The sequence below is a fragment of the Pelophylax lessonae genome (assembly GCF_965119305.1).
Source record: "Pelophylax lessonae genome assembly, chromosome: 3".
Lineage (NCBI taxonomy): Eukaryota > Metazoa > Chordata > Amphibia > Anura > Ranidae > Pelophylax > Pelophylax lessonae.
Genome location: NC_138770.1, coordinates 332,656,875 through 332,681,855, shown reverse-complemented (window position 1 = coordinate 332,681,855; position 24,981 = coordinate 332,656,875). Strand labels below are relative to the sequence as shown.

The 24,981-nt window shown below is 42.3% G+C and overlaps 1 protein-coding gene across 1 annotated transcript in view; it reads left to right on the top strand.

Annotated features, from left to right (window-relative positions):
* Positions 1–650: 650 nt before the first annotated feature.
* HMGCLL1 (3-hydroxy-3-methylglutaryl-CoA lyase like 1) overlaps positions 651–24,981 on the top strand; it is a 129,311-nt gene continuing 104,980 nt past the window's right edge. The window contains exons 1-2 of the mRNA XM_082252579.1: positions 651–784; positions 18,813–18,890. Of these exons, the coding sequence (XP_082108705.1) occupies positions 689–784; positions 18,813–18,890 (174 nt within the window). The 5' untranslated portion in view covers positions 651–688. The remainder of the gene's footprint in view (positions 785–18,812; positions 18,891–24,981) is intronic.

Sequence of the window (24,981 nt, the reverse complement as noted above, 5' to 3'; positions counted from 1 at the left end):
GTCGGGGCAAACACCCGGCGAACACCCTGCAAATTCGGGTGTTCGGTGAACGGGCCAAACAGGCAAATGTTAGGCCCGAACTCATGCTCGGCCAAACTGTTCACTCATCCCTAATCAGGAGATCAACAAACACGTGTCCATTCATGATGATGTTCAAAGTATTCCTTCCCAAGCTTTTGTGCTGTAAGAGCTGTAAAATATTGTGGAATTGTCCACGTGAGCTAGTTCTATCCAAATTAAGAGATTGCTTCAAAAATATGACTGGCTTTATATATATTTAAGGAATATAACCAACAATTGTAGAGAGTTTCTGATTACCAGAGGGTATAAGGAAGAAATGATCCCTGTTAGAATAAACTGGACCACTCCTAAAATGCAGGTTTATATTTTATGTTTGACTTTTGGTTAAACTTCATGGACCTGCATCTTTTTTACCCAGGTTAACTATGCTAGCCACTGATAGGTGCATTAGAAAACACAGTATGTATGTAATCTGTTTATAAAGAGCTGAAAAAATAATAGCAAAATGTTGTTGACCATGAACAACATTTGTAGTCAATATAACTATACTGTACATATATGTGTAAAAAAATATTTGAGCATTCTAGAGTTCTAAAAGTTAACATTTTGTTGTTCCATTTCAGTTTTTTAAAAACTTGTGACCAGGAAGCCTGACATTTTTTGCCTGATGGGTAATGTGCCAACAGCAGTAAAGCATTGCCTAAGTTACCAACACCTTTTAAAAGAACAGATATGGACCGGAGATGTTACAATACCTGAACAGGTACTAAAATTGTATTATGATTTTTTTGTAAATTTTTTTTCCTATAAGCATTAAATATGCTAATATTAAATGAGTGTTGTGTTTAAAGCCCTATTTCAAGCCCCCCTTTCCTCATTTGATTTACTTATTTGAGAATTTACCATTATGTCAAATAGTTTTTTTTTTCTTGTCTGCAAAGCATGATAGCGTGCTGCTAATTTCAAAATATAATTTATCATTTAATGCAATGTTCTTGGTATTTGTAGGGTATAGCAGGGCAGTTGCAATTAATCTCTGTTTAAATATGCCATTTACTGTACATTATATTGTATTTTTAATACTGTGCTTCACATTAACCATCTGCATTCTTAATTAAATGTTTTTTAAATTGTACAATTTAAGTATACTGTATGTATACAGCATATTTGACTAATTAAAAAAAAAGTAAAATATGCTAAATATACTGAAAAACAAATCTATAATTCAATACTCATACATTACTTACAAAGTATAATCTACTATAGTAAATACATATTTCTGTCAGATATCTCCATTTTTTTTGATGTGTTGGGCTTTTAAAAGTCATTGTGTTTGTTATATTTTACTAATCCCACTGTAAGTTGTATTATTCATAATACATAAGGGGAGTCTTAAAAACCAGAACTTGGTGTTGAATGTCTTGTCAGGTTTTCGTTGATGATTTTTTTCCCCTCTGAAGAGACTTCCCTACCCATTGGTACAGATGACCATTATTACCAAAATATCAAACTAAAATTTTACAGCTGCAGTTAGAATTGGAACAGAGGGGAACTTATGCAGTAGATGCATGACAACTGTCTAAGAGGGAACTTACCCTTCCTTTAGAGTGATTTCTTTTTACTTTCTGTTGTATTAACTGGATGTCTCTTGTGGTGCTGTGTATGCCTAGCAATAATAAAATTACTCTTTTTGTTGCTCTCACAAATATTTGTATGACATGACAGGCATCTTAATGCAATGTTTTTAATTAATAAGCAGAAGTAAAATATCTGCGCTCAGGTGAATCTATGCATATATCAGCTGCTGACACTATGTCTAGATGTTCAGCACAACAGATATAGATATACAGTATCTCACAAAAGTGAGTAGACCCCTCACATTTTTGTAAATATTTTATTCTATCTTTTCATGTGACAACACTGAAGAAATGACACTTTGTTACAATGTAAAGTAGTGAGTATACAGCTTGTATAACAGTGTAAATTTTCTGTCCCCTCCAAATAACTCAACACACAGCCATTAATGTCTAAACCGCTGACAACAAAAGTGAGTACATCCCTAAAGGAAAATGTCCAAATTGGGCCCAATTGGCCAATTTCCCTCCCGGTGTCATGTGACTCATTAGTGTTACAAGGTCTTACGTATGAATGGTGAGCAGTTGTGTTACATTTGGTGTTAACGCTCTCACTCTCTCATACTGGTCACTGGAAGTTCAACATGGCACCTCATGGCAAATAACTCTCTGAGGATCTCAAAAAAAAGAATTGATGCTTTACATAAAGATGGCCTAGGCTATAAGTAGATTGCCAATACCCTGAAACTGGGCTGCAGCACAGTGGCCAAGACCATGCAGCAATTTAACAGGACACTCAGAACAAGCCTCGCCATGTTTGACCAAAGACGTTGAGTGCACGTACTCAGCGTCATATCCAAAGGTTGTCTTTGGGAAATAGACCTATGAGTGCTGCCAGAATTGCTGCAGAGGTTTAAGGGGTGGGGGGTCAGCCTGTCAGTGCTCATACCATACACCGCACACTGCATGAAATTGGTCTGCATGGCTGCCATCTCAGAAGGAATTCTCTTCTAAAGATGATGAACAATAAAGCCTGCAAACAGTTTGCCAGTTTGCTGAAGACAAGCAGACTAAGGACATGGATTACTGGAACCATGTACTGTGGTCTGATGAGACCAAGATAAACTTATTTGGTTCAGATGGTGTCAAGCGTGTGTGGCGACAACCAGGTGAGGAGTACAGAGACAAGTGTGTCTTGCCTACAGTCAAGCATGGTGGTGGGAGTGTCATGGTCTGGGCCTGCATGAGTGCTGCCGGCACTGGGGAGCTACAGTTCATTGGGGGACCCATGAATGGCAAATCTACTGTGACATACTAAAGCAGAGCATGATCCCCTCCCTTCAGAGACTGGGCTGCAGGACAGTATTCCAACATGATAACGACCCCAAACACACCTCCAAGATGACCACTGCCTTGCTAAAGAAGCTGAGGGTAAAGGTGATGGACTGGCCAAGCATGTCTCTAGACCTAAACCCTATTGAGCATCTGTGGGGCATCCTCAAATGGAAGGTGGAGGAGCGCAAGGTCTCTTAACATCCACCAGCTCAGTGATGTCACCATGGAGGAGTGGAAGAGGACTTCAGTGGCAACCTGTGAAGCTCTGGTGAACTCCATACCCAAGACGGTTGAGAAAGTGCTGGAAAATAATGGTGGCTAACACAAAATATTGACACTGTTGGCCCAATTTGGACATTATTACTTAGGGATGTACTCACTTTTGTTGCTAGTGGTTTAGACATTAATGGCTGTGCGCTGAGTTATTTTGAGGGGACAGCAAATTTACACTGTTCTACAAGCTGTACACTCACTACTTTACATTGTAGCAAAGTCTAATTTCTTCAGCGTTATCACATGAAAAGATAGAATAAAATATTTTAAAAAATGTGAGGCGTGTATTCACTTTTGTGGGATACTGTATAGTAAGTGCAGCGCTCACAAAGTCAAAACCAAAATTATAAAAATAAATAGTAATGAAAAATTATCCTATGAATCACCAAGATCGTATTCCCAATCTCCCATCCAAGTACTAACTGGGCCCAACCCTGCTTAGCTTCCAAGAGCAGACAAGATCAGGCACATTCAAGGTGGTATGGCCATAGGCCTTCCCCCTAATGTCTATTTTTAACAGCAATTTGTGTAATCAGAATTCTTTACATAAACTGTGATGTCATGGTAATAAACAAAAACATAAATCAACAAAGTTCAGAAAATATTATAGAGGCATATACAGCAGAAAAGACACAAGGACAAAATAAAATGAGTCCCACAAGCCGTGATGAGAAAATAGGATGAGCTCCTCAGGCTGTCATCATCAAATACTTGTAAAGTGTCATTGATCATGCGCAAGGCTTACCAAATAATGTGACCCTCCATATAAGAGTGGTCACATGCACATAGTAAAAATTCCCCCAGGAAAATGACGTTATATGGTATTCAAACACAATTCTGGGGTGTACTTTACTATTTGAGCACAAAATGGGGATATGAAGCACTCTCTGACAATTAATAGTGCTAAAGGCTAAGTTCCCACTTTTTTTTTCAAAAAATCTAGCTCTACTTTGTACCAATATACAGTGGTATATTTAGGTTTTGTGCTGCCCTAGGCCGGACTAAACTCATGCACCCCCCAATTTAACTATGACCCACCCCTTCCTGTCAAGGCCACACCCCTTCATGTTTCATACCTGCCCTGTCAACTGTAAACCACACCCCTTCCTCTTTAGGCTCCATCTTTTCCTCTTAGAGCTCCACCTATTCTTCTCTGTACATTAAAAGTGGGTACAAAGTGCCTGACAGGAGTATAATCAGCTCTCAATGTAGCCGGTTCACACATCTCTGGGGCGGCCATAGTCTGCACTGGAAAAGGGTCCTGTGCATCTATGGCTCCATTTCAGGTGCGAATTAAGGCAAAAAATTTGGACCTGATTGCCACCTGAAACAGTGAACAGACACGCATCGTACCCCCTGCTGTGAGCCATTGCTTCAACTAGTGTGAGCTGTTTCACACTAGTTGTGGGCGTGGTTTTGGGGCGTGTCTGTTCACCATTTCAGGTGTGAATCAGGTCCAAATGTTTTGCCTGCATTTGCACTTGAAATGGAGCCAAAGATGCACAGGACCCGTTTCCCGTCTCCATTGAGAGCCGGTCACACTCCTGTCATGCGAATTGCCTGCGGGGAAACCCACATCCAATTTGCATCAGGGTGAACCCAGCCTTAGACCATAACATAGTTCCACTTTAGGAAATCACTGAGGTATAAAAAAAATTACAATTGTGATAGACTGGTGGATCCCCAAGCATTAAAGACATTTTATAATGTTTTGTGAAAGATGCAGTGTCAGGCCTTTTAGACATGTAAGCAGGCTCATTTACATGCATTATCTTTGTCCCCAGAGATAGCAGACCAGAGGTCAGGAAGTAGACTGGAAATTACTTCAAAAAGAGGAAAATAATAACTGACAGAGTGACACAGAGAGACTGCTTTCATCTGAATATATTAATGTATGTTCTTCTTTTTACCCCTGCCCAGCCCTGTTCTCCTGACAAGTGGTGCGGGTAGTACCTATCGAGTACAGTATAATGATGTTCTCCTCCAAGTCCTCCTGAACATGAACTGACAGTGGACACACACAGGCCAGCCACCTCACGATCACCTCATGCAGCTGCAGGTCACGACACTGGTGCAGATCAGGCTTGCTGGGCTGCTCACACAGACTCAGTTCTGCTTTTAGCTGACCAGAGAACGTGAACCAGCTCTCCACTGACTCTGAGCCATGCTGGAGGAGGTGGGTGGAGCCAAACCTAATTAGTAGGTGGCGCCCAGGTGGCGCAGAGGAGGAGAAAGTTCCTTCTCCACTCTGAATGCTGAGGCCTCATGATGTGATGGTGACATCACTGGATGCAAGATGACAGGGGGCAGGCGATTCTAGCAACCAGTGCTGTGGTGGGTAGCAGAGTCAGAGAGAGGCCAGGCAGCGGAGCGGGCAGGGCACTAGAGGGTCTCCCCATCTTGGGGCAGCGCCGCTGCTACTGAATAAGAAGTGCAAGTTAGTGACAGCTTGTCAGTGACAGCTTCGCTGCCCCCCCTCTTCGGCAGATTGCGGCGCATGGATGCAGTGCACCCGCCCAGGATCGTCCCTGGCCAGTCCCTCCCTCCCTGGCAAAGTACACCCCTTACTCACTGCCGAATGCCGATAAGTGCCACTGTATCGCAAGCCGCCGGGGACTATATGTGTGCGGGAGGTGGCCACGAGAGGCAGACACGGGAGGCGGGACTCAGAGGACGGATGGGGTTTTTGTCACGGGTAGGGGGGGGGGCAGCTGTCCTAACGCCCACCCACACCCCCCGGCAAAGTGCCACCCTAGGCCAAAATACAGCACTGCCAATATACCATTAATGTACGTCGGTGCAGAAAAATCAAAGTTTTCTTTGATATTGAGAACAAGGCCTTACCTTAGCCCTTGCTATATTTCTCAGAACGCTTCAGAGACTCCCTGGTATAGATTTGGTATGGAGAAACCAGTAAGACAGAAGAAGGAGTTTACCAGCTGATCTCATTAGCACACACCCTTCACCCATCAGATTCGTTTTCATAGCATCACTGGCATCTCTCCACATCTGCATTAGCCTGGCTTCCCCAGCTTACCTTCAGACTTGCTCAGTAGAGATGGCCTTGCGGTTCGCCCAGCGGTCGGTTCGCGGCAAATTTTGCTCGTTCGCTGTTCGCCAATCATGCGGACATATAGCGATGTTCACGTCCGCCATATTCTTTTACATTGTGATGAACTTTGACCCATGACACATCCATCAGGTGGTACAGGGCAGCCAATTGAAACATTTCAGCACATGGACATAACCGCTACCTTATAAATAGACCTGTTCTGGCTGCCATTTTACATTCTGGCTTTTGTCAGTGTAGGGAGAGGTTTGCTGTGTGGAGCAGGGACAGATTGTCAGTGACACAAATCGCTAGCAAATAGGTCCACAAAAGTCCTTTTAAGGACTGGTATAGGTGCTTTTGTCAGTATAGGGAGAGGTTGCAGTATGGAGCAGGGACAGACTGTCAGTTACACAAATCAGTAGGTAATAGGTCCATAAAAGTCCTTTTAAGAACTGGTATAGGTTTACTATTGTTTGGCCTATATTCTGTCTTTTGTGAGTGTAGGGAGAGGTTGCTGTGTGGAGCAGGGACAGACTGTCAGTGACACAAATCGCTAGCTAATAGGTTCACAAAAGTCCTTTTCAGGACTAGTATAGGTGTACTATTGTTTGGCCTATATTCTGTCTTTTGTCTGTGTAGGGAGAGGTTGCTGTGTGGAGCAGAGAGAGACTGTTAGTGACACAAATCGCTAGGTAATAGGTCCACAAAAGTCCTTTTAAGGACTGGTATAGGTGTACTATTGTTTGGTGTGCATTATATAGGGGTGTAATACACTTATAATATACTTTCTAATATATAAAGCATATTATAGTGGATTTGAAGCGGGGTGTATTTGGGTACTGCAGAAATTTTGCCTCTTTCACTGCGTTACCTCTGCTACACACAGTGACAAACGTTACTGGGGAAAAAAAGTATTATAACTGGTGTGATTTACCAGTAGCCCCCAAAAATGACTGATTGAAGCGGGGTGTTATATAACAATATACTTTCATAATAGTGTATTTGGGTACTGCAGAAATTTTGCCTCTTTCACTGCATTAACTCTGCTACTCACAGTGACAAAAGTTACTGGGAAATTTTTTTTATAACTGGTGTGATAGACCAGTGGCCCCCCAAAACTACAGATTGAAGCAGGGTGTTATATACCTTCTTCCACATATACTGCACTTCTCTGGAGTCTTTTGTCATAGGGTCATTTAAAAAATGACAGGCAGTGGAAGAGGCAGGCCCTTCCGCAGGGGTGGTAGGGGTATGGCAGGAGCACCAGGCCGGAGCCAAAGTGGGAAGTTGCAGAAGGTGCGTTCGATTACATCAAATGATGCACAAGACTTGGTTGAGTGGCTCACTCAGCCTTCCTCTTCTGCGCCCTCCTCATCCTCTTTATCTGCACCATCTTCACTCTCTGCTGTGTGCACCCCCAAAGACACCACCACAAACACCACCACAACCACCATATACCCTCCGCTTGAGTCAGAGGAATTATTTCCCGAACCATCACAAGACATTTATGATGCGCAGCCATTCTTGGCATTAGATCAGGAAGAGGAGGTAGCAACAGCCGCCACTCAGCAGTCTGACGACAGTACCCAGGTCAGCCCAAGGAGGTTGGTCCCCACTGTTGCTGCCTACTCTGTGATCTCTAATGTTAGTGCTGGGGAAGGTGACGTCGATGATGCAGAGGCAAAATTTCGTCAGTACCCAAATACACTATTATGAAAGTATATTGTTATATAACACCCCTCTTCAATCTGTCATTTTGGGGGGCCACTGGTCTATCACACCAGTTATAATACTTTTTTCTAATTGCGTTTGTCACTCTTTGTAGTGGTAGTATTGCTGCAGAACTGCTCACAATGCTGCACAATACAAATCCACTATAATATGCTTTCTATATTCATCCAGCATTGCGACTTCCTCATCTTCCTGCTCCTTGACGGCTTGATCAATGACACGATGCAATGCACGCTCCAGAAAGAAGGTGTAAGGTACGATGTCACTGATGGCGCCCTGGCTGCTACTGACCAGTTTGGTGATCTCAACAAATGGCCACAGAAGTCTGAATGTGTTGCGCATGAGCAGCCACTGGCGCGGTGAAAAAAAACCAAGCTCCCCGGAACCTGTCCTGCCGCAGAGTTGGTACAGGTAGTCGTTAACTGCACGTTTCTGCTGGAGCAGCCTATCAAGCATATATACAAGGTTGAGTTCCATCGCGTCGGGCAGTCACAAATAAGACATCTGACAGGCAGGTTGTGTCGCCGTTGAATGTCAGCAAGGCGAGCCATGGCTGTGTAAGATCTTCTGAAATGGGCCAAGATTTTCCTCGCCTGCCGCAAGATGTCCTGGACCCCAGGGGATTTGACAATGAATCGCTGCACGACCAAGTTCAGGACGTGTGCCATGCTTGGCACATGTGTAATTTTGCCCTGTTTCAGCGCGCTCAGCAGATTGGCACCGTTGTCGCACACCACTTTACCAGCTGTCAAATTGAGCGGTGTTAGCCACTGATCTGCCTGTGAACGCAAAGCTGAAAGGAGTGCAGGACCAGTGTGGCTCTTGGCTTCCAGGCACAACAGACGCAGCACAGCATGGCAACGTCTCACCTGGCATGTCGAATAGGTTCTGGGGATCTTGGATGGCACAGCGGAAGAGACGGTAGCAGCGGAAAAGGAGGAGTCAGCAGAGAGAGGGAGGATGGAGTAGGAGGAGGAGAAGAAGAGGCAGGCCTGCATGCAATCCGTGGTGGTAAAACCAAATCTACACAGGTGCCACGGGTTACATGCTTGACGGCCATCAGAAGGTTCACCCAGTGGGCAGTAAAAGTTATATACTTTCCCTGCCTGTGTTTGCTAGACCATGTGTCTGTGGTCAGATGTATCTTGGCACCGACACTGTGTGCCAGAGATACATTCACTTGCCGCGGAACATGGCCATATAGCTCTGGGATGCCCTTCTGCGAGAAATATTTCCTTCCTGGGACCTTCCAATGGTGTTCCAATGGCCACAAATTTTCAAAAGGCCTCCGAGTCCACCAGTTTATATGGCAGTAGTTGGCGGGCTATCAGTTCCAACAAGCCAGCGGTCAACCATTGGGCAAGAGGGTTATCAGGCGTCATAATTTTTTTACACTCCAACATTTGGGCCACGGAAGCCTGCCTTTTTCCAGAAAAACTTGAGGACGGCATGATGGAAGGTGGAGTGGAGGACAATTGTGAGGAGAGAGGAGAAGGAGAAGAGACTGGATGGTGAGAGCCTGGAGTTGTGGGTTATGAAGGCGTTGCTCCCACTGGGCTCGATGATGGGAGTCCAGGTGCCTTCTTAAGGCGGTCGTCCCTAGGTGAGTGTTGCGCTTACTGCGAATTATGCGTTGACTGCAAAGGCTGCAGATGGCAACACTATTGTCAGCAGCGGACAGGTTAAAAAAGCCCACCTTGCGGAGCCATGTGCCGGCGTCCTGGTAGTGCCAGATGTGACCGTACATGGTTGATGACTCGCTCCTGATACATTAGCAGTCTGGTTTGTCCCTCCTGTGCAATGTAAGTTCGGCCTGCTTCTCCTCCCTATCTGCCTGTCCATCTCTCTCTCTGAACTCCTCTCCTCTTCCTCTCTTGTGGGCCCCTATGTGTCCGACTACATCGGGTTAACGGCCGATGTGGACGCTTTGAGAAGTGATGAACCCCTGGACTAGTTGGAGGGCAGGCTTGACCTCTGGCCAGGACTTGCACAATTTGCAATGGAACTGTTGGCTTGCCCCTCGTCCAGTGTCCTGTCCGAAAGGACGTTCAGCGCAGCAGGGGGGATCATGGGCGTGAGATGTGGATGTCAGAGGAATTCAGCACATGTGACCAGTAGACCATGTTTGATTCAAATTCCTCATGACAGGCATCAAATATCCGCCACCACCCATAACAGTTCATGGTTCCTGTCTTAGCTAAATACAGTGGCATAAAAGGCCTTTTATGTCTGTTAAATGCCTAATTGTTACAGTCTGTCCCTGCTCCACACAGCAACCTCTCCCTACACTGACAAAAGACTTTTGTGGACCTATTAGTTATCGATTTGTGTCACTAACTCTCTGTCCCTGCTCCACACAGCAACCTACAGCCACAGAATACAAAGTTCTTTGCTTTTAGGTGAACGCCTTTTGGTTAATTTTTGGGGCCCGTACTGGCCGACACTTACTGTATCCTGTGAATGCCTAATGTACCTCCAGCCACAGAATACAAAGTTCTTTGCTGTCAGGTGAATGCCTGTTGGCTAATTTTTGGGGCCTGTACTGGCCGACACTTACTTCTGTATCCTGTGAATGCCTAATGTACCTCCAGCCACAGAATACAAAGTTCTTTGCTGTCAGGTGAATGCCTGTTGGATAATTTTTGGGGCCTGTACTGCCCGACACTTACTTTTGTATCCTGTGTATGCCTAATGTACCTCCAGCCACAGAATACAAAGTTCTTTGCTGTCAGGTGAATGCCTGTTGGCTCATTTTTGGGGACTGTACTGGCCAACACTTACTTCTGTATCCTGTGTATGCCTAATGTACCTCCAGCCACAGAATACAAAGTTCTTTGCTGTCAGGTGAATGCCTGTTGGCTAATTTTTGGGGCCTGTACTGGCTGACACTTACTTCTGTATCCTGTGTATGCCTAATGTACCTCCAGCCACAGAATACAAAGTTCTTTGCTGTCAGATGAACGCCTGTGGGCTATATTTTGGGGCATGTAATGGCCGACACTTACTACTTTAACCTGTGAAAATCATTTTAAAAATTCAAATAAACGGACACGAATTTAAACCTCCTGCGGATAAGGTAAGTGAGAGAAAAGCAGATTGGGGTGGCTGGGCCAGAAATGGCATTGAAAAACACTTCTAAAGACAGGGGGGAGGTACCGCACCTCCAGGAAGTCTCGTACCTAGTTTAAAAATCATTGGTGAACACACCCCAAACAAGTGTTCAATCCTTGAAATGGTGCTATACCACAATTATATATAAGTTACAATTTAAATACTAAAAACACAATAAATAGTTATTAACCAATTTCAATGCATATTTAAAATTGCCTTCTACGAATGTATAGCATATAAAGTGCACTAGTGGCTCAGGACAAAGTATAAAAATTTGTACTCTAGTAGCCAATTACATATGTGCCAAAATATATATAAAAGTGACAATAAAGTGCTCAATACTTAGATATACAGGTGAGTGAAATATTCCAATCTTATTATTCAGTTCTCATAATGTGCTCTGTTTTCTTCTGAAAGGTGTTCAGCCTTCACCTAACACCGTGTGAAGTTGTGGGGTGTCTCTTCTCACTGATGCCCCTAAGGGTGTACTACTTGCTCACCTCAAAATATAAGGTATTGCGCCTTATAGTGTGTAAAGACTACTCCTCTCTAGGGATGATTGAACTTTTCAAAAGTTCGGTTCGGCCAGAACATCCGAACTTCCCGAAAGTTCGGCCCAGATTTCAGAACCCCATTGAAATCAATGGGACCCGAACTTCGGTAATCAAAAAACACCATTTTGAAGCCCTAAAACCCAATAAATGCCCCTAAAAAAGTGCATAGGGTTCTGGGTCATACCCCAGGGGCTATTAATCACACAAAAAAAAGTTCTTAAAAAGTGTCATTTTTGATAGAGAGTCAATTATTAAAAAATTAAAAAAAAAAAAATTCTTTGGATTTAGTATCTGGGGGGTCTAAAAAGTGTACCTGTGAAGTTTCAGCTCTGTAGCATGTCCATAAAAAAAAAGATAGTTTGTATTTTGTCACTTATAGAACAGGTTAGTGGCTTCTCGCTTTTCACACCTTGCCGGTTTAGTAGCAAGCGTTTTTTTGGGCATTTTCTTGGGGTCTTTTCAGGCAGGCAAAACATCTGAACTTGTGTATACGGGTATATATACCACTATACACAAGTTCAGATGTTTTGCCTGCCTCCAAAGAACCCCAAAAAATGCCCAAAAAAATGCCTGCTACTAAACCGGCAAGGTGTGAAAAGCGAGAAGGCACTAACCTGTTCTATAACTGACCTAATACAAACAATCTTTTTTTTTTATGGTTCTGGACATGCTACAGAGCTTAAACTTCACAGGTACGCCTTTTAGACCCCCCAGACACAAAATTACACAAAAAAAGTTCTTAAAAATTGTCATTTTTGATAGAGAGCCAATTATTGAAAAAAAAAAAAATCTTTGGATTTAGTTCCCCTGAAGAAGCCACGTGAGCGTAAATGGGGGAACGCGTAGGGCCGTTTGACTGGAAGTGACGTTCCAATGCGAAAGTAAGGACCACGATCCTATGTTTTCAGCTTAAGGCGCAATAACAGTCATATGCTATATGTAAGTGCATCTAATTATTTTTCAATAAAGTGGATTGTTTTGGCAATATTGCACTTTTCATTTTGAGATACGCTGGAGATCTGGAAAGCGCTGTACCCCGATCCACACAACACAAGTTAAACATCGTGCCCAATCAGAGTGCGAGGAAGGAAAGAAGAGGAGTAGTCTTTGCACAGTATAAGACGCAATACCTTATATTTTGAGGTGAGCAAGTAGTACACCCTTAGGGGCATCAGTGAGAAGAGACACCAGAACAACTTCACACGGTGTTAGGTGAGAGCTGAACACCTTTCAGAAGAAAACAGAGCACATTGTTTTTTAATCTCTTTAATTATTATTTTGGACTTTTTTAAGCACTTTAAAAGGATTGAATGTTAACACTGGAGATTCAATTCCCCCACCTTGTATATTTAAGCACTGAGCACTTTTGAGGTCACATGTCCACATTTTTTGCTTTATTTCACTAATTTATTTGTAATAGTGCTGGTTTGGACTATTTAAGCACCTGATGAGAACTGAATAATAAGATTGGAATATTTCACTCACCTGTATATCTAAGTATTGAGCACTTTATTGTCACTTTTATATATATTTTGGCACATATGTAATTGGCTAATAGAGTACAAATTTTTATACTTTGTTCTGAGCCACTAGTGCACTTTATATGCTATACATTCGTAGAAGGCAATTTTAAATATGCATTGAAATTGGTTAATAATTATTTATTGTGTTTTTAGTATTTAAATTGTAACTTATATATAATTGGTATAGCACCATTTCAAGGATTGAACACTTGTTTGGGGTGTGTTCACCAACGACTTCCTGGAGGCGCAGTACCTCCCCCCTGTCTTTAGCATTTACCTTTCCCTGTATGGTTTACAGTATTGGTACACGCAGCATCTAAGAAGTGTATGCTAGCTTTCCCCCAGATAGCACGAGACTCATACTAAAATATATATGGAAAACATTTCTATTTATTATGAAAAGTGAAATTCAGCCCCAAAAGTTTAACTTATCCTTTAAGTGTTTCTGTTTAGCCCAGGAAGCCTATAGCAGAATGATGGCCGGGCGGTGGTTTCACTCTGACACACTGCATCTCTGATCTCAGTAAAGAGCCAATGACTTAGGCTCTTTACCATGTGATCAGCTGTGTCTAATCACAGCGTTACCAGGAGGTGCCAGTTATCGGCATTCCTCTATTCACTGCTGACAGGGCGTGAATAGAGGAGAGCCGATAAGCAGCTCTCCTGATGGGGGGGGGGGGGGCTGCACTGATAATTGGTGCAGTGATTAATAGTGTAGCCCCCTTAGCAATGCCCACCAGGGCCCATCTGTGATGCCTCTAAGTGATGTCCACCAGTGCCTTCAAGTGCCCATCAGCAATGCCAATCAATGCCTGTCAGCAATGCCAATCAGTGCCCATCAGTGATGCCAATCAGTGCCCATTAGTGATGCCTGTCAATGCCTCCTCATCAGTGCTACCTATGAGTGCCATCTACCAGTGCCCATCAGTGATGCCCATCACTGCCCATCAGTGCTACCCATCAGTGCAGCATATCAATGCTGATCATTGTCACCCATCAGTGCCACCTACCAGTGCCCATCAGTGCCGCCTATCAGTGCTGCATATCAGTAACACCTAGCAGTGCCCATAAGTGCTGCATATTAGTGCTTCCTCATCAGTGCCACCTCAGTAGTGCCCATCAGTGCCCATCAGTTTAGCCTCATCAGTGCCGTCAGTGAAGGAGAAAACTTACTTATTTACAAAATTTTATAACAGAAATGTAGAAAAACTTTTTTCAAAATATTAAGTCTTTTTTTATTTGGAAAAAAAATAAAAAAACAGTGGTGATCAAATACCAAAAGAAAACAAAATGTGGGGGAAAAAAATGATATATTATATAGGTGCAGTGTTGCATGATTACGCAATTGTCATTCAAAGTATGACAGTGCTAAAAGCTGAAAATTAGCCTGGGCAGGAAAGAGGTGAAAGTACCCAGTATTGAAGTGGTTAAGTGTTTGTGTTGAGCCATGGAAGCCGTGGATAACATTGGTTTAACTATTAGACTTATTTTTCTCTTAGCCAATGGGATGTAATCATCCTGGGCCAGATACTGTATGTCTATTTAAACAGCTCAGTATGTGCATGTATCCGTGTGCCTGATTATGTAATTTGTGACTAAACTGGAAGGGCAGACCTGGATACACGCTACTAAGCATGTGCGAAAGAACGGTGGCCATGTTTGATGCTGGAATTCCATGTTGCTGTACAATGTGATATGCTGTTTTACTTCTGGACATTTTTATGTGCCTATTCGTAAAAAAAATCCTTTTTATGGGTAGTTTTACACTATGTGGTGTGTCTCATTTATCATATGTGCATTGGTCTTGCTGAACCAATTCCCAGTGATGCAGCAGTTCCCTCCAAGTTATGGATGTAAATAGTGAAAAATGACTGAAAAATTCCTGGTTTCTCTGTGGATGAGTGCCACCCTTCTTCTGGGGGAATTTCACTATGCGCATGTGACCACTCTTATATGGAGGGTCGCATTATTTGATAAGCCTTGTGTATGATCAGTGACACCTGGGAGACTTTACAAGTGTTTGATTGTGAAAGCCTGAGGAGTTAATCCTATTTTCTTATCATGGCTCATGGGACCCTTTTTATTCTGTCCTAGTGGGGTTTTTTTTACTCCTTTTGTCGCCTGTTTCTTCTTCATGTGGAAAAATGTATGTTTTGCTTCTGTGTGCTGTTAACAATTAATGACATTGAAAGTGCAACTAGGTAATTTTAGATTAAAAAATGTGGCCTTACACTATACAATCTGATTGTACAATTTCTGTACAATCTCTGTAGATTTACCAAAACTATATAATAGGAGGACACACCATCTATCCAATCACTGTGTATCCAATCAGGCAGGCCCTTGCATTATATCAGGGGTGTCCCGTGGGCTGCATGCAGCCCCAGGGAGTTTAGCATGCAGCCTGAGCAAGTCTGAAGGGTCACTGGGGAAGCGTGCACATGTGTAGAGATGCCAGGGATTCTATGAAAACATAACTGATGGGTGAAGGGTGTGTGCTAATGAGATCAGCTGGTAAACTCCTTCCTCTGTCTTACTGGTTTCTCCATCCCAAATCTATACCAGGGAGTCTCTGAAGCATTCTGGGAAATATAGTATGTGCTAAGGTAAGGCCTTGTTCTCAATATCCAAGAAAGCTTTTATTTTTCTGCACCCGAGGTACATTAATGGTATATTGGTACAAAGTATAGCTAGATTTTAGAAAAAAAAGGTTGGAACTTAGTCTTTAGCTCTTTTAACCACTTAAGCCCCGGAAGATTTTACCCCCATTCCGACCAGGGGGTATTTTGCGATTCGGCACTGCGTGAATTTAACGCACAATTGCGCGGTCGTGCGACGCTGTACCTAAACGAATTTGACGTCCTTTTTTTCCCACAAACAGAGCTTTCTTTTGGTGGTATTTGATCACCTGTGCGATTTTTTGATCACGCGCTATAAACAAAAAAAGAGCGTCAATTTTGCAAAAATAGCAATATTTTTCACATTTTTTTATATGAAATTCCCCCAAAAAAAAATGTAAAAATCAAAATTTTTAAAAATTTTCGGCCAATTTATTTTATGCTACCTATGTTTGGTAAAAAAAATCACAAAAAGCGTATTTTGATTGGTTTGCGCAAAAGTTATCGCGTTTACTAACAAAGGGAAAGATTTTTGTCATTTTTGTTGTTTTTTTTTTTAACGCGTAATGGCGGCGATCTGCGATTTTTTTTGCGGTACTGCGACATTGCGGCGGACAGATCGGACCCTTGACTGACATTTTTGACACTTTTGGGGTTACCAGTGACATTTCTACAGTAATCAGTGCTATATATATGCACTGTTACTGTAAAAATACACTGGTAGTGAAGGGGTTAACTTTATTTGGAAGGGAGGGGCTGTGTGTGTCCCTAGGGGCGTGGTTTCTACTGTGATTGGCTGTGGCTCTAGCTGTAAAGACACTGATCAACGGATCTACATACCAGATCCGTTTTATCAGTGTCTTTGCAGCGAAGAGAATGACAGGCAGTTTGTTTACACAAGCTGCCTGACATTCTCCCTCTCCCCCGCCGATCGCCGAGTGACCGGCGGACATCGGGTCCGCTGGTCACACGCGCGGGGGGGTCCGTGACCACGCGGGAGCGGGAGCGCGCCCCGGGGGGCGCGCGCTCGCTCCCTAGACCCTCACAAGCAAGCAACGTAGCCCTACGTTAGTTTGCCTGTGAGGGGCTGACCGCCGACGTAGATAGTCGTGCGGCGGTCGGCAAGTGGTTAATCATCAGAGAGTGCTTAATATACCCATCTTGTGCTCAAATACAGATGTACCCATCTGTACACTCCAGAATTGTGCTTAAATATCATATTACGTCATTTTCCTGGGGGAATTTCACCATGTGCATGTGACCACTCTTATATGGAGGGTCACATTATTTGGTAAGCTTAGTGTGTGATCAATGATACCTGGGAGACTTTACAAGTGTTTGATGGTGACAGCCTGAGGAGCTCATCCTATTTTCTCATCATGGCTTGTGGGACACTTTATTTTTTTTCCTAGTGTATTTTCTGCAGTATAATAATACCTGGACTTTGTTGATTTAAGTTTTTGTTTATTACCATGATATTACAGTTTATGTAAAGCATTTTTATTACACAAATTGCTGTTAGCACTAAACATTGTGGGAAAGGCATACGGCCACACCACCCTGAAAGTGCCCGATCTTGTCTGAACTCGGAAGTTAAAGTTTAACTAAAGGCAAAACTTTTTTTTTTAGTTTTGGATAGAGTGGAGAAGCATTAGAACTCCTGTCAGTTTTTAGTGCTTTATATATTCTGTTTACTATTATTAAAAGTAAAAGTAAAAGAAAATCCTTTATTCTGGGCTGTACCCAGAAAAGTAATAGCAGATAAATCTTCCAATGGGGACACCAGTTCTGGTGACCTGGGAGTCTTCAAGTAATTCTTTTAATTTTCAGGGATTTCCTCCCACTTCCTGTTTGGCTGTGGGAAAAAAAAGTGAAGGGAAATTTGCCTATTGTTCTATTTTAACCGCTTGCCGACTGCTCACAGTATATTTACTGCGGCAGTCAGCCCCTCACAGGCAGAGTGACGTAGGTCTACGTCGCTAGCCTGTGAGGCTCTGGGGAGCGAGCGCGCGCCCGCGGAGGAGCGCTCCCGCGCGGTCACGGACCCCCCCGCGCGTGTGACCGGCGGACCCGATGTCCGCCGGTCACTCAGCGATCGTCGGGGGAGAGGGAGAAAGTCAGGCGGCTTGTGTAAACAAGCCACCTGTCATTCTCCCCTGTGTAAAAACAGTGATCACACGGTTCTACAATGTAGAACCGTTGATCAGTGTCCCTACAGCTCAAGCCACAGCCAATCACAGTAAGAATCACGCCCCTAGGGACACACACAGCCCCTCCCTCTCAAATAAAGTTAACCCCTTCACTACCAGTGTATTTTTACAGTAACAGTGCATATGTATAGCACTGATTACTGTAGAAATGTCACTGGTAACCCCAAAAGTGTAAAAAATGTCAGTCAAGGGTCCGATCTGTCCGCCGCAATGTCGCAGTACCGTAAAAAAAAATCACAGATCGCCGCCATTATGTGTTAAAAAAAAACAACAAAAATGACAAAAATCTTTCCCTTTGTTAGTAAACGCGATAACTTTTGCGCAAACCAATAAAAATACGCTTTTTGCGATTTTTTTTACCAAACATAGGTAGCATAAAACAAATTGGCCGAAAATGTTAAAAAAATTAGATTTTTACATTTTTTGGGGGGGAATTTCATATAAAAAAATGTGGAAAATATTGTTATTTTTGCAAAATTGACGCTCTTTTTTTGTTTATAGCGCGTGATCAAAAAATCGCACAGGTGATCAAATACCACCAAAAGAAAGCTCTGTTTGTGGGAAAAAAGGACGTCAAATTCGTTTAGGTACAGCGTCGCACGACCGCGCAATTGTTAAAGTCACGCAGTGCCGAATCGCAAAATACCCCCTGGTCGTTTAGCAGCCAAATCCTCCGGGGCTTAAGTGGTTAAGCAGGGTTGGGCCTGGTTAGTACTTGGATGGGAGACATTGGAGGTAAAATCTTGATTTATGGTAATGTTATTAGTTACTCTTTCCAAAAGAGTATTTATAATGTTTCTTCTTTTCAAGGAGCCTCATGAAACAGGCCTTCCTCAGCATGTCAAGATAGTAGAAGTTGGACCAAGAGATGGATTACAAAATGAGAAGGTAAAACACCACAAGATGAGCGTGTTTGAGGAAGAGCAGGGAATTTGGAGGCATTTTTTTTTTTTTTTTACTTCTTTCTCAATGCATAGACAGTCCAAAGTCCAGGTTATTCTCTAGGAATAGTTCACACCTATGCTGTGCAGGTAACAAAGTACAGCAAGCTACTTTTATTTTTGCCCTGCAAATGCTTAAAAACATATGTAAACGCGCGCAAACACACCACCATAAAAATGCACATTAAACGCATGCCAACAACCAAGAAAAAATGCACAGTAAACATGCAGTTTTTGGTGTGAATGAGCCCTAAATGTTTCATTCAAATAAAGATCAAATAAAATATTTGTTTCCAGACTGGGACCCAAGAAGAAAATTTTTACCAAAATGTCAGCATGGCCACACAAAGATTTGTGACAAAAGCCGCATTATAAAAAAAAACACAAATAGTACATTTTTAGAGTATTTTTTATTTTTTTTTGTAAAGCAGTAAAATGAAAAGCTAACATATTGGTATTAAAACAACAAGTATAATCAGTAACTAGATAGTATTATTCCATTTGGCTTGTGAATGACCCATCCCTGGGCATCTCAAGGAGCAAATATTTGGTTTGGCCACACTGCACTTACAGTGCGCCAACACACTATAATCACTGCATATGTGCCACAGTCTTTGTACCCACAAAATATGCTTTAATTACAGCGGCATTGTGGCTTCCACATATTTTGTCAAATGTGTGCAACTAAAAGAAAACCTTTGTTTTTAACACATTGTTAAACAGTGTATTTTTTTGATGGCCATCTGGTAAGTGTATTGGGACATTTTTGTATTGTGTTTGTTCTTTCAACATCCCTTCTATGTGCATCTTACTTTGAAAATCTAGTTATGAACTGATTAAAGCAGTTGACATTTTTGTTTACCTTGCTGTGTTTAGTGCAGGAGCAAATGAGGGGCCTTCAGCTACCATTGTGCTATGCAGGGTATATGGTGTGTCCCTGTGCCTTTAAGAAGGAATAGGCTGCCTCAACACATACCTTCCCTCAGTGTATTCATTGCTATTAATGATCCAAGATGGAAAGTCTCATAGATTAGAGTTATGGACCACACTTCACAGAGGGGCCTTGATGGTCCAGTGTGGCTTCCACATATCTGAAAATGTGTTCAACTAAAACCTTGAAAAGTGTTAAATAGTGTAAATTTGTTTTTTTTTTTGTTGGCTTTGTATTGCATTTTTTTTTTTTTTTTTTTTTGTGAAAAGCTTTTCCATGTGCTTATTCTTTAACCATTTGACCCCTGGAAGATTTACCCCCCTTCATGACCAGGCCATTTTTTGTGATACGGCACTATGTTACTTTACCTGACAATTGTGCGGTTTTGCTACACTGTACCCAAATAAAATGTCCTTTTTTTCCCCACAAATAGAGCTCTATTTTGGTGGTATTTGATCCCCACTGCGTTTTTTTATTTTTTTGTGCCATAAACAAAAAAAGACAGACGATTTAAAAAAAAAAAAAAAAAACATTGATTTTTTACTTTCTGCTATAAAACATATCCAATAAAAAAAAAAAATAAACAATCTAAATTTTCTTCATAAATTTAGCCCAATATGTATTCTGCTACATATTTTTTTGTATAAATTTGTTTATTTATTGGTTTGTGCAAAAGTTATAGCATCTACAAACTATGGGATATTTTTATTTATTGTTTTAAATTTTAATAGTAATGGTGGAGATCAGAGACTTATAGCGGGACTGCGACATTGCGGTGGACAATTTGGACACTAAAGCCCCATACACACGTACCGATCGTCGGCCGTAAATATTCGGCCGCCGACCGATCGGCCGATTGTAGGCTTGTTAGTATGATGCTTCCGACAGCCGACAGCGCATTTTCGGCCGAACAGAATCTGTCGTGCAGACTTTAAAATATTTGTTGGCCGTCACCAGAACGGCCGATTGTTCGCCAGTCAGTACAGATTTCGGCCGACAGACAGCAGATTAGCAAGACTGGGCATGCTCAGAAAAGAAAAAAGACAAGGAAAGTTAACCATCACATGACATCACTTCTGCAGTCGGCTGTTGTTGGCTGACAAAATTTGTGTGCAGTCTTTTGCAGTTTTCAACAGACACGACAGCCCTGGACAAAAGACGGCCGATCGTTCGGCCGACGATCGGTACGTGTGTACGGGGCTTTACTGACACTGGCATTATAACAGTGATCAGTGCTAAGAAATATGCACTGTCACTGTGCTAATGACACTGGCTGGGAAGGGGTTAATATTAGGGGTGATAAAAGGGTATGCTTGTGTATGTGTACTGTGTGGGAGGTACTTTTATTTGGGAAAAACATTGATCCATGTCCCTGCTTTGCAGGAACGCAGGATTCATGCCTTCCCTACTGACAAAACGGCGTTCTGGTTTGTTTACAAAGGCGGATCGCCGTTCTGCCTCTCTGCTGGATCATCAGCGGGTGCCAGCAGACATCCAATCTACGGTACCAGCTGCTGGGCTTTGGCTGTGTGTAATGACAGCAGAAGCGAGCCGATGGCAGCGTGCATGCACGCATCCTGTCTGGAAGTGCAAGATCACATATATTTACGTGATCTAGTGCACAGGTGCTGCCCTTTAGCAGTAAAACTGCTATAGGGCAGACCTGAACTGGTTAAAACGCTAGTTATACTGTACATTTTTGGATTGAGTGGAGAGGGATTTAAACCCCTGTCAGCATGTATTGCTGTCTGTGCACCTGTAGGGAGATTCACCCTCTCTATTTGTCCGATTTACTGTTATCGACAAAAAATAAAAGTAAAAAAAAATCTCAAATTTTAGCCTGACACCAGAACAGTAATAGAGGGGAAATCTTCCAATAGGGACACTAGTTCTGGTGACACCCTAGGATTTCCTCAATTTAGAGGAATTTCTTCTCACTTCCTGTTTTGGCTATGGGGCGGAAAAATCTATCCAAAATGAAAAAAAAAAAAAAGAGAAAAAAAGGTATGTCTTTAGTTCTACGTACTTTAATGTGTCACAAATATATTGTTTTATTATATATGCTTTTTCTGCACACAGAGTGCTAACACTGATTATACCTTAAAGTGTTTGCTACCCCAACATTTCATATTCCTGATATGTGCCTGCTGTACCATGTACTTGTTTGAAAAAGTTTCCTGTTCTTTTTGTTTTGCTTCCTTTGTGTGAAATCACTGGTGTTCCTTCCAGTCCCTCTGCTTTCCTATCAAAAACTGACCACACTAAGCAGGAAAACACACCCTAATCAGGTCTCTAGCTATGCTGGGAACTAAGCCTACTCTCCTCTAATAATCAGACTTGTCCTGACATGCCCCCCTTGCACAGCCTTTCACAGGGAAGCTCAGCATGCTGTTGCTTCTCCTCCCCCAGCTCTTATGCAGCTGAGAACAGAGGAAATGTGATCACTTATTAACCACTTTACGTCTGGTCGCGGTAATACTACTGCGGCAGAGTGGTTCGTTATCGTCTGACGACGTAGTATTAACGTCGTCAGACACTCCCCCTTCTGGGCGGCGCTTGCACGCCGCCGGAGGCTCGCTCCCGCTGTTTTCATTCACAGCGGGAGTCGGGCCAGGGGAGGAGCAGCGGCGATCGCCGCTTCTCTGCCCCGATCGCCGGGGATCTAGTGTGGAGATCCGCCCGCCTGTGTAAACACAAGCGGACGGATCTCCATAGTGACAGGGAGTGACAGATCGGACTGTTCAGCATAGCTGGACATCCGATCTGTCCATGACTCACTCAGTCACCTCCCCCCCTACACGTCAGTAAGCACCAGGCATACATTAACCCCTCCCTCTCCAATAAAATTAACCCCTTCCCTGCCAGTGTCATTTTTACAGTAACAGTGCATATATATAGCACTGATTACTGCAGTAATGTCACTGGTACCCCCAAAAGTGTCAAAAATGTCAGTCAAGGGTCCGATCTGTCCGCCGCAATGTCGCAGTCCCACAAAAAAATCGCAGATCGCCACCATTACGCGTTAAAAAAAAAAACACCAAAAATGACAGAAATCTTTCCCTTTGTTAGTAAACGCAATAACTTTTGCGCAAACCAATCAAAATACGCTTATTGCAATTTTTTTTACCAAACATAGGTAGCAGAAAACAAATTGGCCAAAAATTTTTTAAAAAATTGGTTTTTACATCTTTTTTGGGGGGAATTTCATATAAAAAAATGTTAAAAATATTGTTATTTTTTCAAAATAAACGCTGTTTTTTTGTTTATAGCGCAAAACGTAAAAATCGCACAGGTGATCAAATACCACCAAAATAAAGCTCTGTTTGTGGGAAAAAAAAGGACGTAAATTTAGTTTGGGTACGGCGTCGCACGACCGCGCAATTGTCAGTTGAAGTCGCACAGCGCCGAATCGCAAAAAATGGCCTGGACGGAAGACAGCAAAATCCTCCGGTGGTAAAGTGGTTAAAAATACCTCCCCCCCCCCTTTTTTTTTTTTTTTTTTTTATGTTTTTATATCTATTCATAAATGTTTTGCCTTTCATTTACTTTTTAAACTGAATGGGTTGTTTTACAAGATTATCGTTTACAATAACTTTAAAGAAGAATTTCATTAAAAAAGTTGAGCACTATTTAGCATTCAGTGTGGAATAGGACATACAGAGAGAAAATCACATAATGAGGTGGAATGGAATAGGGAAAAGGGCAGTTCAGAGTATGGACTGATGCAGTGTAGAATTGGAAATGGCACGGGCTACAGAATGCTGTGGTGGGTACTATGGAATGCACAATACAAAGTCCAGAATTGTGACGTATGGAATAGGGAGCAAATTGTGTAGAATGCAGGATTAGGCAGTCTGCAATAGGTAATGCACAGTTCAGTGTATGAAAAAAGGTGATGCAGAATAGGTACTGTGCAGTACAGAGTAAAGAATAAGGTAGAGGGTAAGGGAACCCACAGTACAGAGTATGGAATAAGAGGGGGTAAGGTAATGCACAGTGTGGAGTACAGAATGAGGTGGTGAAAAGAAAACACAAAGCGCAGAGTACATGATAAGAAAGTTTGGCATATCTAACATACAGAACAGAGTACAGAAAAAGGCATAGGGATTGAACAGTGCAGGGTATGGAATGAGGCATTGTGGAATACTGCACAGTGTGGAGAACAGAAAAAGGCAGAGGGTAGTACAGAATACAGTGAGGCATAAGGAACACAGTGTACAGATTTGATTGAGGCAGTGGGCAGAGTTGTATAAAGTACTCGAAACCCATACTTGAGTAAAAGTACAAGTGCTCGATCAAAAAGTGACTTGAGTAGAAGTGGAAGTGCTCGATCAAAAAGTGACTTGAGTAGAAGTACTAAAGTATTCAACATTTTTTGTACTTAAGTATTGCAAGTAGTTTTTTTTTTTAATTTTTGCTACTCAAGTACTGAAAGTAAAAGTACCAGTAGTTTTGAAAAAAGAATTGCTACTCAAGTACTGAAAGTAAAAGTACAAGTACTGTGTTATGTAGTTATTAAAGAAAGAAGCGATACTCTGCTGCCACAGGCTGTCTGTGCGGCCTCCACTCACTTCCTCTTCAGCTATACTATGTCAGCATCCACAGTGTAGCTATCAGCATCCACTCCACATCCAAAGAACATCATATTGTTTTTTATTATTTCAAATGCAGCTTTTATTTATGCATACAAGAGCATTTATTTTCCTATGCGCTGATAATACACATGTTTTGAGCTTCATGAAACCTGTCATCTACTGTTCTGGCAGTGGTAGTTTTTATAATAGTAATGACTTGAGTAACTATGCAGCACAAAAAAAAAAAAAAATATCGGAGTAGAAGTATTGAAATCATCGAAAAAATGTTGTGAAGTAAAAGTGGAAGTAGGAGAAAAAAATTCTACTCTAGGAAAGTACAGATACCGCCTTTCGGTACTTAAGTACAGTAGTGAAGTAGTTCTACTTAGTTACTATACATCTCTGGCAGAAGGGTATAGTGCAGTACAGTGCAGACGACAGAATGGGGTGGTTTTAGCTAGGGAACACACAGTGCAGATAACAGAAGGAGATGGTGGAAGATAGGGAACACACAGTGCAGATAACAGAAGGAG